This window comes from Callorhinus ursinus, unplaced genomic scaffold (genome assembly GCF_003265705.2).
Source record: "Callorhinus ursinus isolate GAN/ISIS: 27379988/994484 unplaced genomic scaffold, GSC_fseal_2.0 scaffold3, whole genome shotgun sequence".
NCBI lineage: Eukaryota > Metazoa > Chordata > Mammalia > Carnivora > Otariidae > Callorhinus > Callorhinus ursinus.
Window position 1 is genome coordinate 84437145 of NW_027397065.1, and position 26288 is coordinate 84463432.

Consider the following 26288-nt stretch of genomic DNA (forward strand, 5'->3'; position numbering starts at 1 on the left):
TCCGTCCCTTCCCACAAAGAAAACATAAATGTGCTCAACAATTAGATATTAAATAGGCATTCTTTAAGATCCAAGTGATTTGTTTCCTTGTGGCTTCAGTTCACAGCTGTGGATAGAACTTAAAACGTTGTGCTAGTGAATAAAGAAATGCTTAATGAAGAACTCATAATTCTTAACCAGTGAAAAAGATAAAAGAAATATGTGCTTTTATTATTTGCATAAATAAAACTAGATTTATCTGCCACTTGCTGTTTTTTCCAGTAATCACGTGTATTCCATCAGCCTTGTTGGCCATCCTGCCCATTTTAAAGTATTAAAGTCTATGGCAGCAATAGCAGAAAATATCTTTAAACTCGTTGCAAATTTTTTCAATTAATTTTCAAATTAATTACAGCTGTTCTACTGAGCAGTAGGTAGACACAGAGGTAATAAAAGCCGAGGCTAAGACTTTATCAATGGATAGAAATTAAAGGTAATGGGACACTGTTATCTGGAAATAAATACTGTCTTTTTTTTTTTTATGGTGGCACTTTAAAAAGAAGCTTGCTAATGCATTCAGTTGCACAGATACGGAATCTTCTAGGATAATGGCATACAGCTGGATTGGCCACACCCTTTTACCCATGATCTGCAGGGACTACCAGTAAATATCCGTTGTTGGTTATCTTATTCAAAATGAGGGGTATATAGGTATATATATCCCCTACATTTTATATTTAGGAAATTCCAGACATGGGACGCCTGGGTGGCTCAGTCGGTTAAGCGTCTGCCTTTGGCTCAGGTCATGATCCCAGGGTCCTAACATCGAGCCCTGAGTCAGGTTCCCTGCTCAGGGGGGAGTCTGCTTTTTTCTCTCCCTCTGCTGCTTCTCCTGCTTGTGTGCACACTCTCTCTCTCTCTCTGTCAAATAAATAAAATCTTAAAAAAAGGAAAAAGAAAAATCCAGTCACAAGGTAATGTGAAGTATGGTAAAAGAAAATACCCGCACATGGAATCCCCTTGCATTTAATGTCTAGTGATGAGAAATACTTATGAATGGCCACCTGCACACTGCACTTTTCTTTTTCTAGTATTAAGACTGTGCCCAAGTATTCATAGCTTCTTTTTATACTTCCTTTAAGGGCAAATTGAAACAAACCTAGCTGGGTGTGTTTGGGTTGTTTTTTGACACAGGCACTAGTGACTAACTGTTTAGAGCTGTCTGCTTTGTTTTTTCCTTCTCTGGCATCTAAACAGAGACTATACCCAAAAGCTTTCCTCCCATTCCTGATGCATTTCAGTGGCAACAACAACAGAAAAATGCTAAGAGATGTAACCCACGAAGTCATTCATCAGTACTTACATCCTAGTGTCAGAGTTGCTGTCTCTGAGATTTTAAAATAACCAGCCAAGGAGCCCTTGGGTGGCTTAGTCATTAAGGGTCTGCCTTCGGCTCAGCTCATGATCCAGCCCCACATCGGGCTCCCTCCTCGACGGGAAGCCTGCTCTCCCTCTCCCACTCCCCCTGCTTGTGTTCCCTCTCTCGCTGTGTCTCTGTCAAATAAATAAATAAAATCTTTAAAATAAAATAACCAGCCAATTATACGAAAGGAAGGAGGGAAGGAAGGAAGGAGGGAAGGAAGGAAGGAAGGAAGGAAGGAAGGAGGGAAGGAAGGAAGGAAGGAAGGAAGGAAGGAAGGAAGGAAGGGAGAAAGAAGAAAGAAAGAAAAAGAAAGAAAGAAAGAAAGAAGAAAGAAAGGGAGGGAGGGAGGAAGGAAGAAAAAAAAGAAAAGAAGAGAAACCTCATGGGGACAAAACAACTGGCTCCTTCTCTTCTCTTCTCGCTTGTGGTTCTGGTATCGCCTTGACAGAGTTTAACACCACTCTAACCCCCAGAATGCCACTTCTCCAGAGGCAGAAAGGGACATTGGTCTCTGACACCTTCGCTTCCCTTTCTGACACCCCCTGGGTCTTCTGACTGGGCAGCCCCGGGCAGCCAGGAGCTGTGGCCGGGCACCCACTCTTGGCCTGGGTGTTCTTTTGAGCAGAAACGACTTCACAGAACATCAGCATCCCACAAGGCCGCTCTGACGATGGTAGGTCAAGACAAAATCAAGACCCCTTCACAGTCACATCTGAGCACAGACAAAACATGAACGCTGTCCACATCACAAACTGATGGAAACAGCCACCCGTCCGGGCTGATGGGGAGGACTGCCCTTTCCTCACCCATCACAGTTTGAGCCTTGCTTTAGTCTTCCTTCCTAGATCTTTAAGAATTTTGAAGATACTGAGTCACATCCCGGCAGCAGCCAATCCAGAACCAGGCCCTGCCCCCAAAGTGCCTAACACAAGCCCAGATTCCATTAGCCTGCTCTAACACCATCTTATTAAAATACCCTGTGGTTCCCTGGTGGGGGTTCTTTCTTGTTGTTAAGAGCAATAGGACCAATTTTGTTCAACCCCAGAGGTGATCCTGATGGTCTTGGTTGGATTGCACTGACCTGGCTAACGACATGCTTTTTAAAGGTTACCCTTCCTGGCGCACCTGGCTGGCTCAGTCGGTAGAGGATGTGACTCTTGATCTTGGGACTGAGAGTTTGAGTCCCACATTGGGTGTAGAGATTACGTAAAACCAATCAATCAATAATAAATAAATATTAAAAATTAAAATAAAGCTTACCTTTCTTGAATACCATCCCCTTATACCAACATGACACTGTGCTTATCAAAAAATTAATCTAGAAGACCATTAGAATAAGTGTTTTCTTCCTTCTTAAATAATGTGCGTTCTCTGTTAGGTAATTCTGCCCCTACACTATTGCCCACTTTAATCCAGAGGCAAAAATCAAGATTTGAAGCTAGAATCTGTGTGCATTACAGAACAGACTGATGGAGGAGGTATCTTGGCTAAATGTAACTTTGAATAAGCTTCAAACCTTGATGACTGACCACCAGGTTCCATGCACTAATCTACTTGTGACCTTGGTCAAGTCACCAAATAGTCTGACCTGAGTTTCTGAGTCTACACAATAAGCATGGGAAATGCCAGCTCAAGTCCCCTCCAGCGGTGCCTGGGTGGCTCAGTCATTAAGCGTCTGCCTTTGGCTCAGGTCATGATCCCGGGGTCCTGAGATCAAGCCCCTCAACGGGCTCCCTGCTCGGCGGGGAGTCTGCTTCTCCCTCTGCCTGCCGCTCCCCCTGCTTGTGCTCTCTCTCTCTCTGTCAAATAAATAAATAAAATCTTAAAAAAAAATAAAATAAAAATAAAGCCCCCTCCAGTTCTAAAATGTAAAGAAGAGCAAATAAAAATGCATATATAAAAATTCTAAAAATTAGGGGCACCTGGGTGGCTCAGTTGGTTAAGCGACTGCCTTCGGCTCAGGTCATGATCCTGGAGTCCCGGGATCCAGTCCCGCATCGGGCTCCCTGCTCGGCGGGGAGTCTGCCTCTCCCTCTGACCCTCCCCCCTCTCATGTGCTCTCTTTCTCTCTCTCTCATTCTCGCTCTCTCAAATAAAAAATAAAATCTTTTTTTTAAAGATTTTATTTATTTATTTGACAGAGAGAGAGAGAGAGAGACAGTGAGAGCAGGAACACAGGCACGGGGAGTGGGAGAGGGAGAAGCAGGCTTCCCGCCGAGCAGGGAGCCCGATGCAGGGCTCGATCCCGGGACCCTGGGATCATGACCTGAGCTGAAGGCAGACGCTTAACGACTGAGCCAGCCAGGTGCCCCAATAAATAAAATCTTTAAAAAAAAAAAGTTTAAAAAATTTCTAAAAGTTGTAAGTCATTATTATGATTTTTCATGGTAGTATAATTATTTAATAAAGTTAGTAGTAATTATTTCTGCCATCCTTTGGACTGATTTGAATCCAGAACTATCCAAAAGGAAAGAAGCCAACTAGATGGGCTTTAAATGCAGCTCTGGCTTTTTTTTTTTTTTTCCCCCTAGGGAGAGGGAGAGGGAGAATCCCAGACAAGCTCCACACCCAGCCCAATGCAGGGCTTGATCTCACAACCTGATATCATGACTTGAGCCAAAATCAAGAATTGGACGCTTAACTAACTGAGCCACCCAAGCACCCTAGTTCTGGCATTTTTTTTTGAATAGTATGTTTTATTTGGTGTACGATTATTGCTTACTTAGAATCTGTCTTCTCTGGTAAAGTATAAGCAGTTTGAGGTCAGGACTCAATATTCATATCCCCAGGACCTAGAACTTTTCTGGATTCATAAAAAGCCTTCTCAAATACTACTGGAAGTAGACAATTCGTAGGTGCTATTTTCAGACGATTTGTTACTTCATTTTAAAGAATATCTTCAAACATCTTTCTCACTTGGTCCCTCTTCTGGACCAAATTTTTTTAGATTCTATTGAGATTTCTTTAAAGGAAGTATCTCTGTTCAGTGTTATCTGAACTAAATTGAACTGTCATTCTTTGGAGGACCAAAATAAGGTGACAAAGATGAAATTGTGTGTGTGAAACATGCTACCAACGTTTGCAGGACAAAAACCAACGATGGATATCACTAGATACCAACTTAGCAGTCAGCCCTCAAGTATATGCTCACAGCTTACATTCTAAAGACTCCGCAGCAGGTGCCGTGGGGCAGTTTCTCTCTTCTGGAAACATGGAACCTAGCATGGTGTTTTTGCTTTTAGAATGTGTTTACCGGTGCATTTATGGCTTTTATCAGAATTTCAGAAGTTTTCATAAAAAGAATCATTAAAAGCTCTTTCTTAAGGATTTTTTTTTCACAGAGAACTGTCAGATGATATCATTACCTCATTTATAAGAAAGCACGCTCCATTCTCTAATTTATACACAGTATATTTCTAGGCCATTTTTAATTTTATTTAATATTTAGGTTTCCTTTAATACACACATATAATAAAACTTTTTGAGGGTGATCAAGGCCTTTGTGGCTTTTTCTCAAATTCCTAATCTAATTGTGAGGCAAAACCCTGATCTCTGCCGATATTGACAAAGTTAACACTTGCTCTAGAATCCTAAAATCATGCACTCCTCACCTGGATCGTGGGCATCAGATCCCTCCCTCTGTTCCCACTGGAGGTTCACAGGTCCAGGTGATTTTTCTAAGAAGCATCACAGACTATTAATTTAAAATGGGTACATAGACATAGAATATAAACATTTTCCATAAAGTCGTTATGGCTTACAAGGAAGAGTTTATGGGTACTAATTTGTCCTTCGTTCCCTTGGGCTATTACCACCAAACACAGCCTGTTAGAATTTCCAGGGCAACTAAATGCTTATATGTAAGAAGTTGATTTTTCATTGTGGAACATATTTTATTGAAAAAGTCTAGTTGTATTAAGAGATAAAAATAGTATTTTGAATTTTATTGATACTGAATAGGTATTACAATGTAATTGATAAATTCTTTGCAATCTAATGGACTTTTTAGAATAGGGAGGCCCTCAATAGAAACAGAAATTCACTGGTTCTTTTTTTTTTTTTTTTTAGATTTTATTTATTTATTTATTTGAGAGAGAGAGAATGAGAGATAGCACGAGAGGGAAGAGGGTCAGAGGGAGAAGCAGACACCCTGCTGAGCAGGGAGCCCGATGCGGGACTCGATCCCGGGACCCCAGGATCATGACCTGAGCCGAAGGCAGTTGCTTAACCAACTGAGCCACCCAGGCGCCCGAAATTCACTGGTTCTTAAAATACATGAGATTTAAAATGATAATAATAGCATAAATTTCTGCTAATCATTTTTCATTGTTTTTCCCCCTTGGTCCTAATCAACTGAACTCCGAGAAAAAGCCCGTTGCTTGGCTAAGATTTATTTAAGGCACACAGGAACCTATAATAGCTGGGAAATGAGCAAGTTACTCATGATTTTATTGTTTCTGGGTCTCCATTGCAGCGGCCAGTAGAAAACTTGCAGGTTGAAATTTCTCCTCCTTATTCTGGAATAATACATGCCAGCACCCCAACGTAGGTCCTAGCCTGGCCACTCCACCCTGTTGTCCCCAGGCAGGGCGTGATGGATGAGGCGACAGGAGTGCCCAGTGAACGTGAGCACTGGCGGGAGGAGGGCTGATCATGGCGATCCATGGGGCGTCTCTTGCCCTGCCACTCTGTGCACCACCCATCAGGACCTGCTGCTGGCTTTGTCTCCAGCATGCATCCAGACTCCCTCCACTGCTCAGCACCGTCCCCCTCACCAGGGTCCCTGCAGGGGCCACGGAACCGTTTCCTGCTCCATCCTGCCCCCTGGAGTCTGTTCTCAACCCTGCAGCCAGAGGGACCTCGTAAACTCCACAGTATCAAGTTCTAGTTTATGTACAAGAGACACACCGTTTTAGGCCTGCACTTTCTGAGTATTGACAGATGTATAGATCCACGTAGCCACTGTCAAAGTGATCCTCTAAAAATGTGAATCAGATCACAATGTTCCAATGATTCCCATGTCTCTCAGAGGGGAAGCCAAAGGTCTGCCATGACTGATAAATCCTGTGTAATCCGGGCCCCTACTGCCTCTCTCAGCATGGCCCCAGGACCCCCTCCACTTCACGCACTGGCCTTCCCGCTTCTTGTCTGACACACCACGCACATTCCTGCCTCAGGATCTTGTCACTGTTGTCCTGTTCTGGAACATTCCTTCCACCTAGCACAACCTCCAGGTCTATGTTCTAGGGTCCCCTTCTCAGGGAGCTGTTCCATAGCCACAGTGTTTGCAAGAACAACCCCCCATAGCCGGTGGGTTGTAGCTCGGGCACAAGTACACATATATCAGTATTGCCCATGTCTGCTTTATTTTTCCCTCCGTGGTTGCTGTAACAAAATACAACAGACAAGGTGGCTGAAAACAACAGAAATTAATTCTCTAACAGTTGAGGAAATTGACCAAGTGAGGTCAAGGTGTCAACAGAGTTGGCTCCTTCCAGAGGCTCTGAAGGAGAAAATGTTCGTGCCTCCTTGCTTCCCATGGCTGCAGGCAACCCTCGGCACACCCTGGCTTGTAGCCACGTCACCGACTGCCGGCCTTGCCTCTGTCAGCACATCACTTTCTTCTCCCTGTGTCTTTCTGTGTCCTCTTATGTGTTGTATAAGGACCCTGTCTTTGGATTTAGGGCCCACCCTCATCCAGTAAGATCTCATCGTGATATGTAACCATATCCGTAAAGACCGTACTTCAAAATAAGGTCACATTCTGAAGTCCCAAGTGGGCATGAATTGTTGAGGGGACACTATTCAACCCAACACATGCTTAACACTATCTGACAAATAATGTATTTTGCACTTAGTAAATTGCCAGTCACCATTAGAAAGTCGTTCCCCAAGGACAGGAGCTTTCTCTGTGTTTAGTACTGAATCTCCGATGGCTAGCTGCACTGTGGCCGGTCAGAGAACATTGGCTGGAGGAGTGAGTGGTTTATAGCTGTCCTTGGACGAAGCAGGAATCCAGTGAGAAGTGAAGGCTGCTCAGCCTTCCAGAAATAAGCCACGGGTCAGAGAGGTGGCAGATTCAAAGAGATAACCAAGAGATGGTGGTTGGTAAGTCAGAGTAAACCGTAGATGAGTTGCCCTGATCATCAGCGATCACAGGGAGGGCTTCCAGAGGCAGGAGTTGGAGGTGGTGCCTCTTGGGGTAATCTGAGCAGCTCCCTCCACCTCCCTGGAGTCTCTCCAATGGAGTAGTCTCTTGTCAGCTTATACAGGCCATATCTGCATCTGTTTCCTGTGGCTGCTATCACAAATTAACATAAAGTTAGTGATTTACAATAACACACATTGATCCTCTTCGGGTCCTGAAGGCCAGATGTCTGACATCAGGTTCCCTGGGCTGTAATCAGCCTGTCAGTAGGGCCATGCTGCCCCCAGAGGTTCTAGGGGAGAATCCTTGTCGTTGCCTTTTCCTCCTGGAACTGCACTTCTTACATTTCTGGGCTTGTGACCCCTTCCTCCATCTTCAGAGACAGCAACATAGCATCTTATTTCAGTGGTAGGTTGCCTTCTTAGTCTATGCAAAGTCCATATTGCCAAATAAGGTAAAATTCACAGGTTGCAGGGATTAGAACCTGGATACCCTTGGGGCCCTAATTCAGCCTACCACAGTACCCTAACCTGAGACCAGCCGCAGATATGGGGACAAGTATAGGGAGTCCCAGATTCTTCCTCCCTGATGTCCCAGTGCAGGAAGTGGTGGGATTTTGCGCTTTCACTTAACTAACAGGAATGGCCCCTTCTCTCCCCGATTAATTTCTCTGCTGATGGCAGGGCGACTTGTAAGGCAAGAGTCAAATTAGAAACAAGCAAGTATGCTGACCTTGCACGCGTAACAACTGACTTCTCCCTCTTTTTCGTGCTTGATTTTTCATTTGTGTTATGGTATCATCATAGATGATTTGTGTGAGTTGCCTCCATAATTTGTGAGAAGAGAGGGTGTAATTAGTCATGCAGCTTTTATATCAAAAGAGGATCGTCCCCAGGAGGGAGGACCTGGCTGGGTGGCCCCTGAGGGCGTCTGGTCCCTGTGAGCTGACCACGTCCACAAGCTGTACTGTGGCCGCTGCGTCCCGACAAAAGTCGAGAAATCATGGCTGAGTGAATTAATGCTTATGATGCAGTTTGGGGCATTACACATTCCCAGAATGTGAAGCTTGGAGAGAACCATTTGTTCCTAAAAACTGAAACAACTGAGCTTGTTTTTCAGACAGTCCTAATTCCAATGCTGCTGTTCATATAAAAGCAAAGAGGTGTTGTTTAAATATGATAAACCACAGAGAGCAGCTTTTGGTTTGGGCTACAGAGTATCCAGGGACGGGGATGAAGACTGCAGTGCTTCCATGTGTTTCTCACTGGATAAGATCTCATTCATCAACAGGAAGTAAACTATGTCCGTTTTGTCATAAAAATTTCCACCTATCGAATGTTCTCAGATACCACCGGCTCTGCTCCCCCAAGCTTATCAACAAGACCAAATCGAGAAAACAAAACAGCTCGCCTCATGGCTCCGGATGCAAAAGTTAAAGCCAATAGGGTCTTTAAAACTCGTGGTTAGAGTCCAAAAGTTTATAAATGGTGGAGATTTTCGTACCTTTAAGTAACGACCAGATGGAAATTAGTGGGACCGCAGTGAGAGTGAGCGATGCCCCCCCCCAACACAAAGAATCAAGGTGAGCAGTGCTTCTGTGACAGGAAGCTTTGCTAAAAATCAAATCTTGAATTCCCAAAGACTCTGGTTGTCCTGGGGCTCTTTTCAGTGCAGAAGTAAATTTGATAAAATGTTGTGACAGCGCTTCAACCCTCCAGTTTCTGTGCCAGCCTAACGTAGTAACGGATTTCAAACTGGTTGCTGTTTAGCTCTGAGCAGAGCGCTTGTAATTTTAACAACTCAGATAGTCCATATACGAGTGAGGATTTTGTCACAATATTGTTGGTCTATGTGACAAGTTTTAATGGAGGAAAGGTTACATTTGCATATTCTCCAGTTCCATTAACATTTCTAAAGTGAAGCCCAGTCACGAACGAGAGAGTTATGCCTTCGCTCGGGTAGAAAATGGTAGAAGGTTCTTATTTCTTGTTCTTCTCTTCTTCGTCTAGTTTTATGTAATGCTGGACATTTCTCAAGGGTCCACACTGCATGCCTGACATTGCTCTAAGGGGTTCACATATATTATTTCTGATCATCCTGCCAACACTCTAAGGTTGGAATTATTATCTCATTATGAGAGACGGACTCAATGAGCATTTACTCCAAAAAAGGACATGCCAGCCAGTGGAGATTCAGCAGCAAACCAGACACAGAGGGGAGGAGCCCAAGGCTGCAGAGAGAGTTCATGGTAGAGCAGGATTGGAACCAAATGACTACATCCATAGAACTTTTGCCCACCAGGGTACTCTGCCGTTGGAGGGGGATAGGGAGCAAAAAAAAAAGGGAAAAAAATCATTTCAAAATGGCACATTTTTATTAACAATTTTTACTATAAGCTAAAGCAGTGTCTCTCTTTACACTTACGTTCCTTCAAGTAAGTATCATGTCCAGTGTCAATAAACACATCAGTAAAATGTGATTTTAAAAAAAAATTAAATGGCATTATATCAATTTTCAAAATACAGACATATTTCCTTTAGAGCAGTCTTAGGGCAACCATCTCTAGCATATATCCAGCCCTTAATACCTTACCAACCCCTTTCATATTTATTATTGCATGTGTCATTTAAGAACATATCCCATGAAATAGGTGGCGTTATTTGCTATATTCGATCCAGGGAAACCAAGACCAGCAAACACTGGGGGGACTATCCTGTATTTCTTTATGGGCTAGAAGGGAGAAAGCCAGATGTTCAAGTTCTAAACGCTTTCCCAATTAATTTTGACACCACATCCTGTGTCCATTCTACTAAAATAATCAAGGAATGAGAGACTTGTAACATGCTTACTCAACACAAGTGATCAGATCCAGTTCATGTTCAGACCAGAGTTTCTCGACCCTGGCTCTAGTGGCAGTTTGGGGACGGATAATTCTTTGTTGGAGAGGGCCGTCCTGTGCATCATAGGATGCTGAGCAGCATTCCTGGCTTCTCCCCGCTGGCTGCCATGAGCACCTTCCAGTTGTGACAACCAAAAATGTTTCCAGGAGTTGCCACATGTCCCCTGTGGACACTGTTTTTTAAACATACTTATTTTTGAGACGTTGCCTAAAAAAAAAAATCCCCTGTTTAGACATTATTTCAAGGCCACGACTACAGCAGGCAACATAGTTATCGGGTTAAATTTATCTATTTGAAAGCAGACAGCCAGAGTCTTATTTTGGCTCAACCACTTAAGTTCGTACCATCTGTAAGTCAAATTCCCTCCTCTGTAAAATGAAAATAAACCACATAAGGCTACTTAAGGATTAAAGAGTTAAAGTGTGTGAACAGGGAACCATGGCAACTGGCGTTTAGTGCTCTCACATTATTACTTAAGGTGATTTTTCTCACTGTTCCGTAAGCCAAAACAAAATCTAAATTTTCTTAGATTTCTTTTTCACAAGACCGACTACAGACCAGAACCAGAATGTTTGTATTTGAACAAAAGGCCTTCATGATCTCATCCCAGACTTGCTTTCCAGCCCTGCCTCATCATCCCCCCCAGGCACCCCCCCACAGCCTGTTTCTTAGGCAAACCCCAGCCAGACTGAGCACGCACCTTTCCCAAATCCACCAACTCCTCCATGACGCCATGTCTCCACCCGTGCTGTTCCTTCATTGGTATTTGTCTTTTCCAGAACTTCTTTGTCTTGTGAGCCATTCCTTCTCCTTAAGGATTCAGACCCTATGTGAAGAAACCATATCATAGACCAAATTCTGGCCCAAATGAGATGGACATTTTATTTCCTCGGGGCCTCTAGTTCTTTCTCTGGAGTCTCTCTCCATGGAAAACAAAAAATCCAAACAGTCTCATCTAAGTGAAACAAAACCGTTCTGGAAAAAGAGACTTCGATATGAATCATTCCCCAAACTTTAGCTGGGGGGGGGGGTGCTACTTTAGCATCTCTCTTGTGAAATTGAGGAGAGCATTTGAAAACATTAGTGTCCTCTTTGATGGTACCCGCTGCTGTGGCTGAGGCTGGGGAATGCCAGTTAGAATAAACCAGAAGCAAAGAGCCTGGACGTACCATCCACTCCAGCCCGATTCCTGGAAAGCTGGTTTAGGCTGGGAGACATCAAGTCATTTTAAACAGTAACTTGCTGTTGTCTTCAGTCTTACCTGGTTTTCTGACTTCTCTTGCCCCCTTTCACTCGGTCCCAGAGTACTACCCGGGACCCCACTTTCACATAGTCAGGACACGGTGGCTCCAGGAATTCCTTCACACTGTGGGAAAAATCATTGTCCCCATGGAGCTTATAACAGAGAGAGTATGGGGGGGGGGTGGAGGAATAAATAATAGTCGTAAAATTAATGGAGGAGAATTTCAGACAGTCCCAAGTATTGTGGATAAAATAGGGCAATAGGTCAGATGCCTTGAGGGGCCAGACTTGTTTGGCTGGCAGTTTCCAGGAGCTGCCCTCCAAGACATACCAGCTGAGACCTGATAGAGACAAGAGAACACCATGCAAAGCCCTGGGAGAGAAGCCTCCCCGAAGGTACCAGGATCTTGAGATGGGGACAGGAGTACCGTTTTCAACAGGAAGGAAGCAGTTCAGGGGAGGTTGGGCGGGCAGCTCAGAAACAGGGAAGAGTCTTCTGTGTGGGCCTCCCAAGCCCAGTGGAGGAGTTGGCTGTCTCTAGGTGCTATGGGAAGCTGCTGGAGGGTTTAAGACACAGAGATATAAGATTGATGCCTAGAAAAGATTGCTCAGATCAGCAGCATGGAGAATGACTCTGTGTGTGTGTGTGTGTGTGTGTGTGTGTGTGTGTGTGTGTGTGTGGAGGTGGAGGTGGAGGTGTGTCAGAAGAAGGGAGAACGTTCCAGGATGACCAACTGGCCCAAAGAAACGACCTCGGTAGAACAGAGGAAACACTCTCCCTGCCAAGATGCTTTCTTCACTCATTCCTTCATGCCTTCATTCTTTCAAAGCACATTTATGTAATGTTCATTATGTACTAGGGCTATTGTATGTGCTAAAAAACATGACCAGAAAGTTGTGGCCCTGGCCTCCTAGAACTTACAACAGTGTGGAGAGGGAGGTGGAGGTTGGTCACAGTCCACAACACAAGCGGAGGCACTCCTCCTAGGACCGCGTGGATGGAGCTCACAGAGGGCTTTGCTGGAGGAATCACAAGGAACCGGCGGCTCGGCATTCGAGGGAGAGGCCCACGGGCCAGGACCATCCCAGGTGGCAGGAGCAGAGGGGAGGGACAGAACTGCCCAGCTGTCAGCCAGTGTGTCAGGGAGCCCAGGGAGGCTGTGGGGCACAAGGCCGGCGAGGTGGGAGATGGCAGATCCAGCAACGCCCGGCAAGCCACGGGAATATCCTGGTCTTTATGCTAAGGACAGTAGGAACCAGTGAAGGGTTTTAATCAGGGAAGTGGAACAGTTAGGTTTGTGTTTGTGCCTACTTAGATGCCGTAGGGAGGAAGAAGGGTGGATGGGAGATGACGGGCTTGGTCAGCTGGGTGAAAGGTGAGGAATAGGTCTGGGAAGAGAGTGGCGGGGTAGAGGGGATGTCTGGGATTCCAGAGGTTTCAAGGGGAGGCTGACCGCAGCCTTGCTTTTGACTGAGAGTGAAGAGCGTAGATCCCTCCTGGACTCATGATTCCTTAGAAAGTGTATCTGTTCTGAGTTTGGGCTCTGTGTGTGCATACGTGCCCACGTGTAAATGCAGGCCTTCCCACAGACGACCCCATGTGTGCGCATCTGTGCAGAGTCCCTAAGACTGTTCCCCTAGAGCTCTTGTTCAAAAGACATTATTGATATGTGCCATATAAGCCTAGGAGAGCAGTTACCATCTGGTTAAGAAAGTAGGCTGAAATGAATTCTTTACTAACCACTTTCCAATAGCACAGGCTCACCTAAATTCATCTTAGCCATTGAGGGTCTATATGACACTGCTAATCTTAATTTGTAGGTATTCTGTAGATTTTTATTTTATTTGAACAAAGAATAGAATTTTAGTTGGCTGCTATTACAAGCAGAGGGACTGTGCTCTCGATGTTGCAGAGGTGGTTGAGAATCATGCACAAGAAGGAAATGAAACTAAAAAGCAAAAGAGGCTTCCTGCGTTTCGATCCATAACTGTTGTTCCCTTTGATCACATAGCCAAAAAAATTCAGTCATTTGCCTACCAACAGCAATCATGTATGGATATTTTGTAGCAGAGATATTGCCGTACTATATGTCCTTTTGGAGAATATGTGTGGCTGTCCAAAATGTTATGTAAATTTATTAAATACTTAATGCCCATTCCATCGAATGCTTTCTCTTCCCAATAAAAACTGAGCCAATTCAAAAGGAGTCCTATTGCATACTGTCTTCAGAGCCCGTAAAGGGAGTGCTAGCACGTTTCAAGGTTTGCTTGAGGACCTCTACTAGGTGTGATAAAGGGAAGATAAAGAGAACGGGTTAGAATGTACGAGGACACTTTTAACCTTTGTCTGTTCCTTCTCTGCCCCATTTTTCATGACTCCTCTTCTTAGATGACAGCACTGACCTGGTATCAACAGGATGTATGCTTTTTGAGTTGTTTTACCAGGAGTTAGAGTGGTTATTGTAAAGCCACCTCATTTCTCTTCCACCCTTTCCGTTGGATAAATTGTACCCTTTTGTGACATGTGGGGTCAAGTTTTTATCTGTGGTTTCAAAGGTTGCTTTTTTTATTTCTCTGTTAAAAATTGGTTCCTTGCTACCGGAATGGAATCCGTACAGTCGGCCCTGTTAGTTAGTTCCGTGTTCTAGCTGGTTGAGCTGATTGATTTCATAAAACAGTATTCATTTGCATAATGGTACAATCAGTCTTGTGTTTTAGGGTGGACTTAAATGTCTCAGAGCATATTTGTTAAAATTAAATAACCAGCTTCTTGGAGTAGCTCAGATGTGAAAAGGGGAGTACAGTAGAAGGCTGTATAATGCAAAAAACTGATGATTAACATTGTATGAATAAACCTAACTCTTTAATTTCCTTTTATAACATCTTCTTGTTGCTCTCCTTTTATCCTGAGAGAATCGTTTAGCGAATCTGTTTATTTTTCAGGAAGAGATTATGATAACAGTAGCAACAGTAGTAATCATAAAAATAATAAAGATGATGCCAAGTGCTATCACAACGTTTTGGATTGGACCCATCCACTTATATTTTCTCTGATCCGGTAATTTAGCTAAACGCTGTACCTGAATCAGACCGTTGAAACAACATATTAGAAAACCAATGTGACCTTATAAATTCTCCATTTAAGCCCAAATCAGATATATATATATATATATATATATATATATATATATATGTATATTAATTAAATCAGGTGACACTTTAAGTCATTTTTTGGTAATCTTCCTAAACATGTAAGTTCAGGTGATACATTTAAGATTATGTGTTCTACATATGGAAACACATGTGTATACATAGATACACTTCCAAGCCATCTACTTAAGAAAGTCCTTTCCAGTGTTTTCCAGTGGATGTGTGTGTAAGAAGACCAGAACCATCATTTGTGAAATAGTTTCTCATAAACACTCAAGTGCATTTCGTAAATGGGTTAACGGTGTGTTAACACTGTGGGAGGATTTCTCTCTCACGTTCTCCTGCCTTCCTCTTGTTCAGAGAATTTGGATGGAGAGACCCGGAACTGCCGGAAGTGATTCAGATGCTCCAACACCAGTTTCCTTCAGTCCAGTCTAATGCTGCAGCCTACTTACAACACCTCTGTTTTGGAGACAATAAAATTAAAGCTGAGGTAAGCACTCCTTGGATTCTGAAATGCCTAGTGGCAAATTCATCATCCCTGAGGTCTATGGAGTAGTTGAAAGGGGAAAGAAGTAGGAAAACTCAAGTTATGTTTCCAAAGTTTCGATCCATGTTTAAGACTGAAACGGCACTTTCTCTCTAATTAATAGGCATGCGTATGCATACATTCTTCTTTTTTAATATTTAAACACTGAGGAGTAGGTGACCAAAGATCCCTGGTAATATTAACACTAGACTTTTCATGCGATTTGCCTTCCTCCTCCCAATTCCATCTCTGGAGTTATCTCTGCCTCGAAATCTTCAAGAAACACAAAGCATCTTACTTTACAAGATTACTACAATCAACCTTTGGTATCTGTCCTTCCTGGAAAACTCACTTAGAGGATGAGAACTTTAGGCAATAAACAAGCTTTGTGCTATAATCAAGAATTTTGAGCCATTTACAAAATTACTAGTGAATGTAATACGGATATATGTGGTCCGTGAAAGAGCTTATTGTGTGTGTCCATTATGTAAACAATTGTTAGCGTGCTTTGGTTCTTGGAATGTTTTGTATGTACCTTTTCCTGCATGATACTTCTGGAAAAGCACAGTGGTCAGCATAGCTAACTCTGATATTTTTAGACGAGGGACAAATGTTTGCATATAAGCTGCTGAGTAATCAAATTTTTAAAAAAGATTTGATAAGCTATAAAGAGTCATCTCCGTAGCATGAAAGCAATTTTGAGGATGAGTTGAAATTAGTTTAAGAGGGCGCCTGGGTGGCTCAGTTGGTTAAGCGACTGCCTTCGGCTCAGGTCATGATCCTGGAGTCCCGGGATCGAGTCCCGCATCGGGCTCCCTGCTCGGCGGGGAGTCTGCTTCTCCCTCTGACCCTCCCTCCTCTCATGTGCTCTCTCTCTCTCTCTCTCTCTCATTCTCTCTCTCAAATAAATAAATAAAATCTTTAAAAAAAAGAAATTAGTTTAAGAGTTTTGGAGATATAATTGCAATTTATTATAGATGTTGCTTGCTTGCATTGGGATGGATATAGCCTAGCAGCTTTTCATCATTTTTCTGTCTTCTGCTTACCAGAAAAGTCACATGCCTTTGTGGTTTGAATATAGGGCAGTGATTCTCAGCCAGGTGTGATTTTGCCTCCCAAGAGACAGCTGACAACATCTGGAAACATTTGCGGTTGTCACAGTTGGAGAGGTTTGTGGTGGTGCCATAAGCATGTTGTGGGCAGGGTTGGGGCTGCTGAGAACACCCTAAAATTCACATGCACAGGGCAGCACCCACAACAAAGAATCATCCAGTCCCAAAGGTCACTGGTGCCAACATTGACATAAAGACAAATATTATTCATCTAAGATACATTTCAAAGGTCGGAAAACACTATTACAATTATATAAAATGATCTAAAGAAAAATTAAAGTTATATGGCTTCTTTCCCAAATGGAAATTATCTCAGTCCTTCTGTGCCTTTAATAGAAATCAAAATAGCCACTCAAAATGCAGGACAGATTTCTGATTAGGGGATTACATACCATCATTTTTGCAAGGTTACATCTTCAAGGGCTTCTTTAAAGGCCAAGGAGCATTTGATTCCATTGTTAGCATCAGGTTGGATCAGAAGTATTGTGATACCCCCACAAAAGCGGGAACGTGGTTCTGAAGTCAAGATTGATGACACCATGCATACACCCAGAAAGTATGAAAAATTGGATTACTCACGTAACGAGGCTTGTTGGAATGGTCAGGGTGGCTCCTGAGCAGGCCTGAAAGTGGCCTGAGAGTAGGAAAGGAAGTCCGCTTGGGTTTTTATGGTGTTTATGGTGATCATGGGGTAGAGCCAGGGTGAGGGTTCTCACGTGTGGATAGGGGCTGGCGTGATTGGAATCTCCCGCCGAGGCCAAAGGAGGAAGCCTCAAGCTTTCTTATCACCTTGCTCAGATGTGGGCAGAGGGGGAGGGGGAGGCTTGACAGTTGTCAGAAGCCAAACATCTAAACACAGGGTCTGAATCTTTATTATAAAGAGTCGTGTAGTTGGTTAGTAGAGACGTCATGGCCTGGGGCAGTGGGAAGTCACTGGTCCAACTGGCTCTGTCTGCATGATCCTTGGACTGGCCTTGAAGCCTCTCAATGGCAGTGACACCCAGCGGCTGGGTGTGGCCGCATCGGATGCACCCCGAGTCCCCAGACAGACAAGAGGAGGTGAAGTGGGGGGGGCGGTGACGGACAAGGAGTCCTTGTCACACAGAAGAGGCTCCCGGTGCTGCTTCCCTGCTGACCAGCTGTGCCTCCTCCCACAAGCTGATTGTCCTCTCAGTCTGTAAAGCAGAGATGCTGATACCTCTGTTGTGGAGTCTTTGTGGGGACTACACAACTGAACGTTTGCAAACCGTTTGCTTAGTGCTCACATACGCATTCCCTCATTCGTGTTCTTTTTTGAACATTCCAGTTACTTTATATCTTGTTTAGGTTCATCTTAAGTTCCTTGCTTTTACTTTGTTTAAAATACCAGTTATTGTAGCGTACGTCCTTGTGTGCACAAGGGCTTATTTTTCTGATTTCCTTCTCCGCGGGTGTCCTCGAGGCTGCCTGTGTTGTCACATTACCTCATGGTAGTGTCGTCCTGGTGCCTGGGAGGCTGGGATGAGAAAGACAGGAAGAGTGGTGTAGGACGGAGGGCCCCTGCTGATACCACGTTGGTACAATGAGACCGAAGTTGGCAAAGATAAGCTGAAGGGACAGGGACGGTGCGCACTCCTAAGTAAAGATTATTGATTGATTGATTGATTTCGGAGGAGGGAGAGAGAGAGAGAAAGAGAGCACGAGCGGGGTGGGGGGCAGGGGAAAGAGGGAGAAGCAGGCTCCCCGCGGAGCAGGGAGCCCGATGCAGGGCTCAGTCCCAGGACCCTGGGATCATGACCTGAACCGAAGGCAGACGCTTAACTGACTGAGCCACCCAGGCGCCCCACACATGCCTAAATAAAACACCAGGCGCGCCATCTGGAGTTTCCTTTTCTCGCCCCTTCAGTCACATGGGGAGCACACACGCGCGCGCGTGCACACGCACATGCAGAACCTCTGATAGGGACTTGGCACAATTGTGTCTTGAGTTCTCATCCTCACTCAGGGCCCAGACCATGAGTAATGGTTCTCCCTTCATGACGGATGGCTGCCTGTCATGTTTTCATATACAGGTATTGATTTTTGTAATTACCTGTTGTTCAAATACTAATCCTGCAGGCACTCGCCTTTCCAGTGTACTCCAGCTCCTGGCCTTTCGATTGCATTTTATTGAATTGATTTAGCTCTTCAGTCTACATTTCATTATTGGTATTGACTTTGCTCACACAAGGTGTAGACCATTGAACAAAAGGCAGAATTAAATCTCCTCTATGCGGAGGGTCATAAATCATGCCTTTCTACATTCCTTATTACAGTGCTTTGTACGGTTTTCATGTAATAAACCTAAGAAATTCAGTTCTGTTCCAAATGATGTCTGATCCGTAGGTACGAAGTTGAGAATTCAGTTCCATAAATCAGCAGATGAAAGCCCCGTCCCTAACTTTTCCTCCTGATCCGGTGAACACCGATTGGCGGCAGCCTCCCAGGAACAGGTGGAGCCGAGGGGAGAGATCTGGGGTGGGCAGTTGGCAACCACCAGTGACTGGGGTGTCTGTAGACATGGGGTGCCCAGACCCAGGCCAGAACATTCAGTTACAAATGAGACAGGAGGGTATTCCACAAAGAGCTCGGAGCCAGACTGAGATGCGATCAGAACAAAAGCAGTTGAGGAACCACTAAAGAGCCCTGGCGAGGGAGAAAGGGTAAAGACAGGGTCTGGGCTGTTGCCGCCAGCGTGCTGTTGGTGCAGTTCATTCTCACAGACCCGACGAGCATCTGATACTTCGCTGCCCTCCTCCTTTAGGGCAGATGTCTCAACGGCACCAATCGGTGTCGGTAATATTTGAACTATGCTACTACTCTGTCCCCTAGATTGCTGGGAGCGTCACGATAAATTGAGCTTTGCATAATCTACAGACTTGTTAGACATGAAAAAATTTGGAGGAAAAAAAAAACCCAAAACACTCAAAAACAAAACAAAACAAAACCTGCTCACGTATATGTACCACCAGCATCATTTAGGAAGTGCCTCCATGATGATAACCTTTAGTATTTTTCATAAATTCTTTCTTCATTCTTTCTGGGAATTCCTCAGTTAAGAATATTAAGAATTTCCACTGACTGGGGGATAATTCCAGGAGTCTCTCATGGGTTGTAATGATTTGAGTTTATTTACATTCTCCCTCCTGCTTTCTCCCCTGTTTCTGCCCATGCTCGCGTTAGGATAGGCACACAGGTGGGCACCCCATACTCACACATCAACAATCATGCACAAAAAGGAGCATAATATATATGCTATATGGCAGCATTCAAGATCATATATCTCCTAGAAATTTAAAAAAACTATTTTCACAATTTCAAGTGAGAAGAAGGATTCTTCTTAAAATTCAAAAATTTTAGCTCTTTTAATTTACTTTATAATAAGCTAACAGGGATACCTGGGTGGCTCAGTCGGTTAAGTGTCTGCCTTCGGCTCGAGTCATGATCCCAGGGTCCTGGGATCGAGCCCTGCATTGGGCTCCCTGCTCAGTGGGGAGTCTGCTTCTCCCTCTCCTCCCTGCTGCTCCCCCTACTTGTGCTCGCTCTCTCTCTCTCAAATAAATAAATAAAATCTTTAAAAAAACATTAAAAAATAAACTAAGAAATGTTGTTTAATGGAAGTCTAAAATTAATAAAAATTTAAATTTTAAAATAATTTTTAAATGTACTTTAAACATAGGACCATTCCTTTAAACAACAGGCCTTTTCAACAAAAACGGAACTGTATTGTAGGACTTTGTTATTAACTGACTGGGTCCACTTGTCTGTGATGGAAGTGGCCGTTGACCCCTGCTGACGAAGATTTTTAGGGTTTTGACCTGAGCACTTCTTCTTATAGGAGAAGTTTATTAAATTAGCTTCGGCTATCAAATTTGCAGCCAAAGTGTTTGAAAAATCTTACCGAGTAAACATATGTACTGTGGTGATAAGCACAACTGCTCAAGGAAGCCACTACTGGTTTTACTTTCCTGAACCCCAGCAAACCTCTGGGGAGCTGCCTTAGCATCCTGATGCCAAGGAAGCATTTTTTGTTCTTTTTAAAGAAATGGCATGTTCAGTTCAAGTGGGAAAAAGGAGTTTACCAAATCCCGTTTTGAGTTAGTAAGGGAACTGAATACAAATAATATACAGATCCTATTTTTTAAAAGTTTATTTTATTTTATTATGTTATGTTAATCACCATACGTTACATCATTAGTTTCTGACGTAGTGATCCATGATTCCCTGTTTGCGCATAACACCCAGTGCTCCATGCAGAACGTGCCCTCCTTAATACCCATCACCAGGCTAACCCATCCCCCACCCCCCTCCCCTCTAGATCCCTCAGTTTGTTTCTCAGAGTCCATCATCTCTCATGGTTCATCTCCCCCTCCAACTCCCCCCCCCTTCATTTTTCCCTTCCTGCTATCTTCTTCTTTTTTTTAACATATAATGTATTATTTGTTTCAGAGGTACAGGTCTGTGATTCAACAGTCTTACTTATTTATTAGAGAGAGAGAGCATGGGGGGGGGAATGGTGCAGAGGGAGAGGGAGAAGCAGGCTCCGCACTGAGCAAGGAGCCTAATGCTGATGCAGCGCTCCATCCCAGGACCCTGAGATCATGACCTGAGCCAAAGGCAGATGCTTAACCCCGACTGGGCCACCCAGATCTATTTTTGAGGAATCACACAACCTATGGGACAGACAGCATAAACAAGGTAATACGGCACCATGTGTTAAGCACAATGAAAACACAAATCCCCAGCCCCTGAGCGTGTTAACAAAATGCTCAAAACCCAGCCTGTGGAGTGAGAGAAAGCTCCCTCCTTCCTACAGTGATTACACTGAATTTTAAATTAGAAGCTACGAAAAAAATATAGGCTGGGCCATATCCACTTAGGATTAATGGAAGAGGGCTTGGATTTAAGGATATCAGTCCTTCGGAGTCTGTGTGTGTATGTGTTCGTGCGCGTGTCCATATAGTCTCAACGTCTTTGTACCATTTACACTAATCTGTTTTTCCAAATTGGCACTATCTTTCTTGAGTTATGATGATAACAGAGATTGGTTTCTTTTCTTTTCTTCTTCTTCTTTTTTGTTTTTGTTTTTGTTTTTGTTTTTGTTTTGAGAGAGTGAGGGGTGGGGGTTGGAGCAGGGGAGAGGGAGAGAGAGTCCCAGACTCCATGCTGAGCATGGTGCTCAATCCCACAACCCTGAGATCACAATCTGAACCGAAACCAAGAGTCGGATGCCCAAGTGACTATACCACCCAGGCGCCCCAGAATTTGTTTCTGTATATGTGCATATGATCCCCCTCCCCGATAATTTTTATTTTATTCAGAGTGATTTAGAACATTCCATATGTTAAAAAAAAAATTGACTTGTTCCTGTCTACTGCACATAAAGAACTTCATAATTTCTATTTTATCTTGGTTCTTTCTACCTCATATAGTTTGAGAGAAAGTGCTATCCATCTTTTCAGTTGATTACCTTTGAGCCATTTCTTCTCTTTTCTTCATCATAAATTGTTCTGCGTTGTTTAAGATAGAACCTCTATTAGTTGCTACATCTGAGTAGACAGTATACCACTGAGTGTACAGCAGGGACTCTGGAGCCAGGCTGCCTGCCCTTGAACCCTGGCTCTTCTGCTTTCTAGCTCTGGGATCTTGGGCAAGTTTCTTTACCTCGCTGAGCCTCAGACTCCTAGACTATCAAGTGACATGGAGAACCGCAGAGAGAAAGCACAGAGACTGCCAACCAGAATAAGTGCTTAAGGAATGTGGGTTATTATTAGTATATGTTGAAAATATAAATTAAGGAAATCTCTTCCAAAACGTTAAATGTAAAACCAGTCTCCTAGTGTTCGAGACAGAATGGTTTATGTATTCTGCTTTACTTGTATTTTTACTGTTGTCAGCTAAAGACATTGAATGCACATGCTGTGTGTGGGTCTCTGCTGAGCCACTATTTAAACAAGTAGATTCAATCACAAGCCTTTAGGAAATTAGAATCAAAAAAACATTTTTGTATGCCAACAGAGCAGAACACAGAAACAGGTCCAAATGCTTAATGTACTGATATTTTATGAGGGTGGAATTTATGAGTGTATCCATTCAACAGATATTCACAGATCAGCTATAAAGTTCCAAGCTCTGTTCTTGGCCCTGACATTACAGCAGTGAAGATGCTAAAGTTAGGTGAGCAGTGGGGAGGTAAGAGTAAACAGCAACAGAGATCTGTGATATGTCAGATGATGTCATGAAGAAAACACAGCACAAGAGTGAGGGTAGAGGCTGATGGCGGGTATGTGGAGGTAGCGGTCGTTGCCATCTGACATCAGGTGGTTGGGAAGGTCATCACTGAGAAACAGCATTGGAGCAGTGCCTGAAGACTAAGAGAGAGAGAAAGAAAGACAACCGTGGACTTAGTTCTCTGAGCAGGAGTGATCCAGGCGCAACGCAAACATGCCCAAGGCAGGAGTGTGCTTGCTTGTGCAGCAAGAGTGCATTCGTTTCTTGTGGCTGCTATAACAAAGAACCACAACAAGGTGACTTAAAACAACACAAATTCATTCTCCCATAATTCTGGAGGCCAGAAGTCAAGTCAAGATCATGGGCGGCGCCAGGCTCCCTCTAAAATTCTGGGTAGAATGAAAACTCCCTTGCATCTTCCAGCTTCAGGCGATGGCCCTTGGCTGCTAGCTGCATCCCTCCAGTCTCTGCTTCTGACATGACGGGGCCTTCTCCTCTGTATGCAAATCTCTCTGTGTCTCTATTTCCGGATAAGTCCCATTCATAGATATGGGGAGTTAGTATTAACCTATCTTTTCGGCGGCACAATCCAATCCATAACAAAGAGCAACTAGGAGTGTGGTTGGAACCTAGAGCTCCGTCTAGGGGTAGGAGATGAGATCAGAGAGGTCAGTGTCCAAGGTTGGATCGTGTAAGCCTTGCAAGCCAAAGGCCTTATCATCAATGCGGAGAAATCTGGACCTGCTTTTTGGCCAAGTGGTTGAGAAAGTAGCACATTTCAAGAAAGAATGCTTAGAGATTTTGGAATACATTAAATGGGTCATCAGAGAGGGTAGCTGGTGATGTGAACCATCAGGAGAAGGTGAGCGGATAAATGAGGTGGGCAGGATTGCCTGGGTGCTTCTAAGGAGCAGTCAGAAAGGATCACCTCCTTGTAGTGATCTCACATGATTAAGAGAGTGTGATAAAAACCAAGTGGCTTATTAGATCTGAAGGAAATCTGGGTAGTTTCTGAGAGGACATGGAAGAATTTGGAATGACGCTGGTGTAAAAGAGAAAGACTGGGAAAGACGTAGTGTCCTGTGCCCGCAGCCAGCAGAAAACTTCTGGGTGACAGGTGACAGGTCTGCAGAGAGAAGGAAGGAGGCAGTGGCTCTAACACATGGAGCTGTAAGACTTGTTTCTAAAGTGCTTCGGGATCTTGTTATGTTTAAATACCAGCATGGCAGAAGGAGGGAGAATGCAGAGTGGTAAGGCCCAGGCGTACTGGTCGGAGGGGGGAGATTGGCTCTGGGTCCTGGGAGCAGTTGGCCATGGGGAAGTGAAGCCTTCTCGGGGCTTCCAGCTTTTGTGAACACCGGAGAGGCGGGATGTGATCTGGGCCAAGCATCGCCGTGGCTGGAAGTGAGATCTGAAGGAATGAAGACAGCCCAATATATATGTTGTTCATTTTCATGAAGGCTTGGTCTTTCACACATGAAAAGTGATAGAAGAGATGGAATCAGGAGTTATTGGGCCAGTGCTTCTAGCAGAAAGGGCCATGAGTCATCCTCAGTAGAGGATCATAAGTAGGCAGTATTGCTAACGGGCCAGGACAGAATCACAGCTAGCGAGGGCAGATAGGATCGTGCGGAGATACACATCAACCTGGCGTCTAGGGCCCCATGCTGAGGGAGCTAAGTCAGAAATCACGGTGTTTTTAGAATATGTGGGGAGAAGCAGAGACAAAGGCACCTAGAGACACCAAATGGTGGGAAAACAGTGGCCTTCTTTACTTCAAGGGAAATGGGACCTGATGACACGCTAAAGATGTCTGGGGCTTGGTGGCCCTCTGTCACTCCCCACCATGTACCTTTCTTTCTTCTACATTTCGTGCTTCTATCTCTCTGCCCTGCCGGCTCCATCTCTTGCCCCTTTTAGCTTTTCTCCCTCCTCCTAAACCTGTGCCTGTCATGGCATCTGTCAACTGTCCAGAGGTTTGGCCTTGGTGACTTTCTCCAGGTGTTGAGGAGACTGAGGGCTTCCTCTGACAAAGGTCTCTCCTCCCCATTGTCAGGGGCATCAGACATCATGACAGCTCTGTATGACACACCAGATAACTGCCTTCTCCTGGCCCCAGAGGTCACTCAATAGGCACATCAGCAGGTATAGCTCCCCATGGGGAAAGAAGTTGATCATTACCAGAATCCAGTTGAAAGAGAGCCTAGTTCTTGACAGGAAACACCAGCAATAGAGACCCCGCTGGTTTACTGGCCACTTCCACTGAGAATTTTCCCAAGAGACCTGGGAGAGAGAAGGGAAGCATGTTGGGAAAAGACTGGTCATAGGGCAGGAACAGCCCATAGTTTGTAAGTGGCAGCAAAAAGGAAGACTCACATCTCATTCCCAGGTTGGCTACCCGCTCAGCCTCCGAGCTGGTGATTGACCCGGTGCCATCAGACCACAGGGGAGAGAGAGCTCAGAGGTTCTGTCAGATCTAATGAGCAAGAGCCCTATTTCCTCAAGTCCAAGGTCCCTTTGAGGAAGACCGACTGTGGCAGGAGAGAAGAGAGCATCCGAGCCACCTGCTCTGAAAGGGGGCTAGAGCCACTGCTGCATAATTCTATAGGTATGGGCCACACAGGCAGAGATTGACCTTCAGAGACCGCCTTGGGGCCTGCCTTTGTGTGAAGAAACCTCTCCTCTTCCTCCCTCCCACCCACAACAACAAAAGAGAAAGAACAAGGAGGCAGAAGGAAGGTGGGAAGCGAGCCAGGAAGCTGGAACTGGGTCCAGCCCTCGGAGAGAGTGGGATGTTGGCGGAGGGGCCCCAAGGTGGAGGTTATAAGATGGACAGGCTTCAATCTTTGTAACTGGAATGAGACTATTTTCATAAACAAAAGTGGATGAAAGTTGAGAAATCAGACCAATGTGTTGAAATGTAACCAGCCTACAGTGAGAGTCCTGATTAAAACAACCAGGTACAGAATGTTCTCTTTGCAAGATAGTGATGCGTCAGAGAGCAGGCTCCGAAACTAGGTCATGACTTGGGAGCAGTGATGCAGCGGGTGTTTTTTCTAATCTCTGAAGGTTCCTATAATTCACTTTGGGTTATTTTAACTTTATTTCTTCTGTGGGCCATGCTCTCCTGCTATTTTAGTGGGTTATCTTCTCATCAGCCCACCCCCTGAAATGGTTCATATTTTGCCAGTAATTAAAGAAAGAAACAAATGACCCATCTAAACGTTAGTCCGTTCCTGTAGGGATTACACGTAGGGGACCGGGGTAGGGGACCGGGGTCTAACCTGGAGCTGTCCACCATGCCTTTTTTTCTTGGCACATTTCTGAATGGGATCCCCTGTATCATATTTTAAAGAAGACCTGTAGCTGAAGAACCAATCCTTCTTTCAGGGGCATAGTCCAGGATAACCTCAACCTCAACTGACCTTTACGTTTCCCACAACTTTCTTTCCTTCACTCATAGGAGAGGTCGCAGAAAAACCCGACCTCTGTCCTCCTGCTGAGGAGGCTCCTCAGGGCTGCCAATTTGCCACCCTTAGCCTTTTTTCCGAGTGAG

The 26288-nt window shown here is 44.4% G+C and overlaps 1 protein-coding gene across 5 annotated transcripts in view; it reads left to right on the forward strand.

Moving 5' to 3' along the window:
* CTNND2 (catenin delta 2) overlaps nt 1-26288 on the forward strand; it is a 907509-nt gene that overhangs the window by 654342 nt on the left and 226879 nt on the right. For all 5 annotated transcript variants that reach the window (XM_073891088.1, XM_025867463.2, XM_073891086.1 and 2 more), the window contains one exon: nt 15203-15335. In XM_073891088.1, the coding sequence (XP_073747189.1) occupies nt 15203-15335 (133 nt within the window). The remainder of the gene's footprint in view (nt 1-15202; nt 15336-26288) is intronic.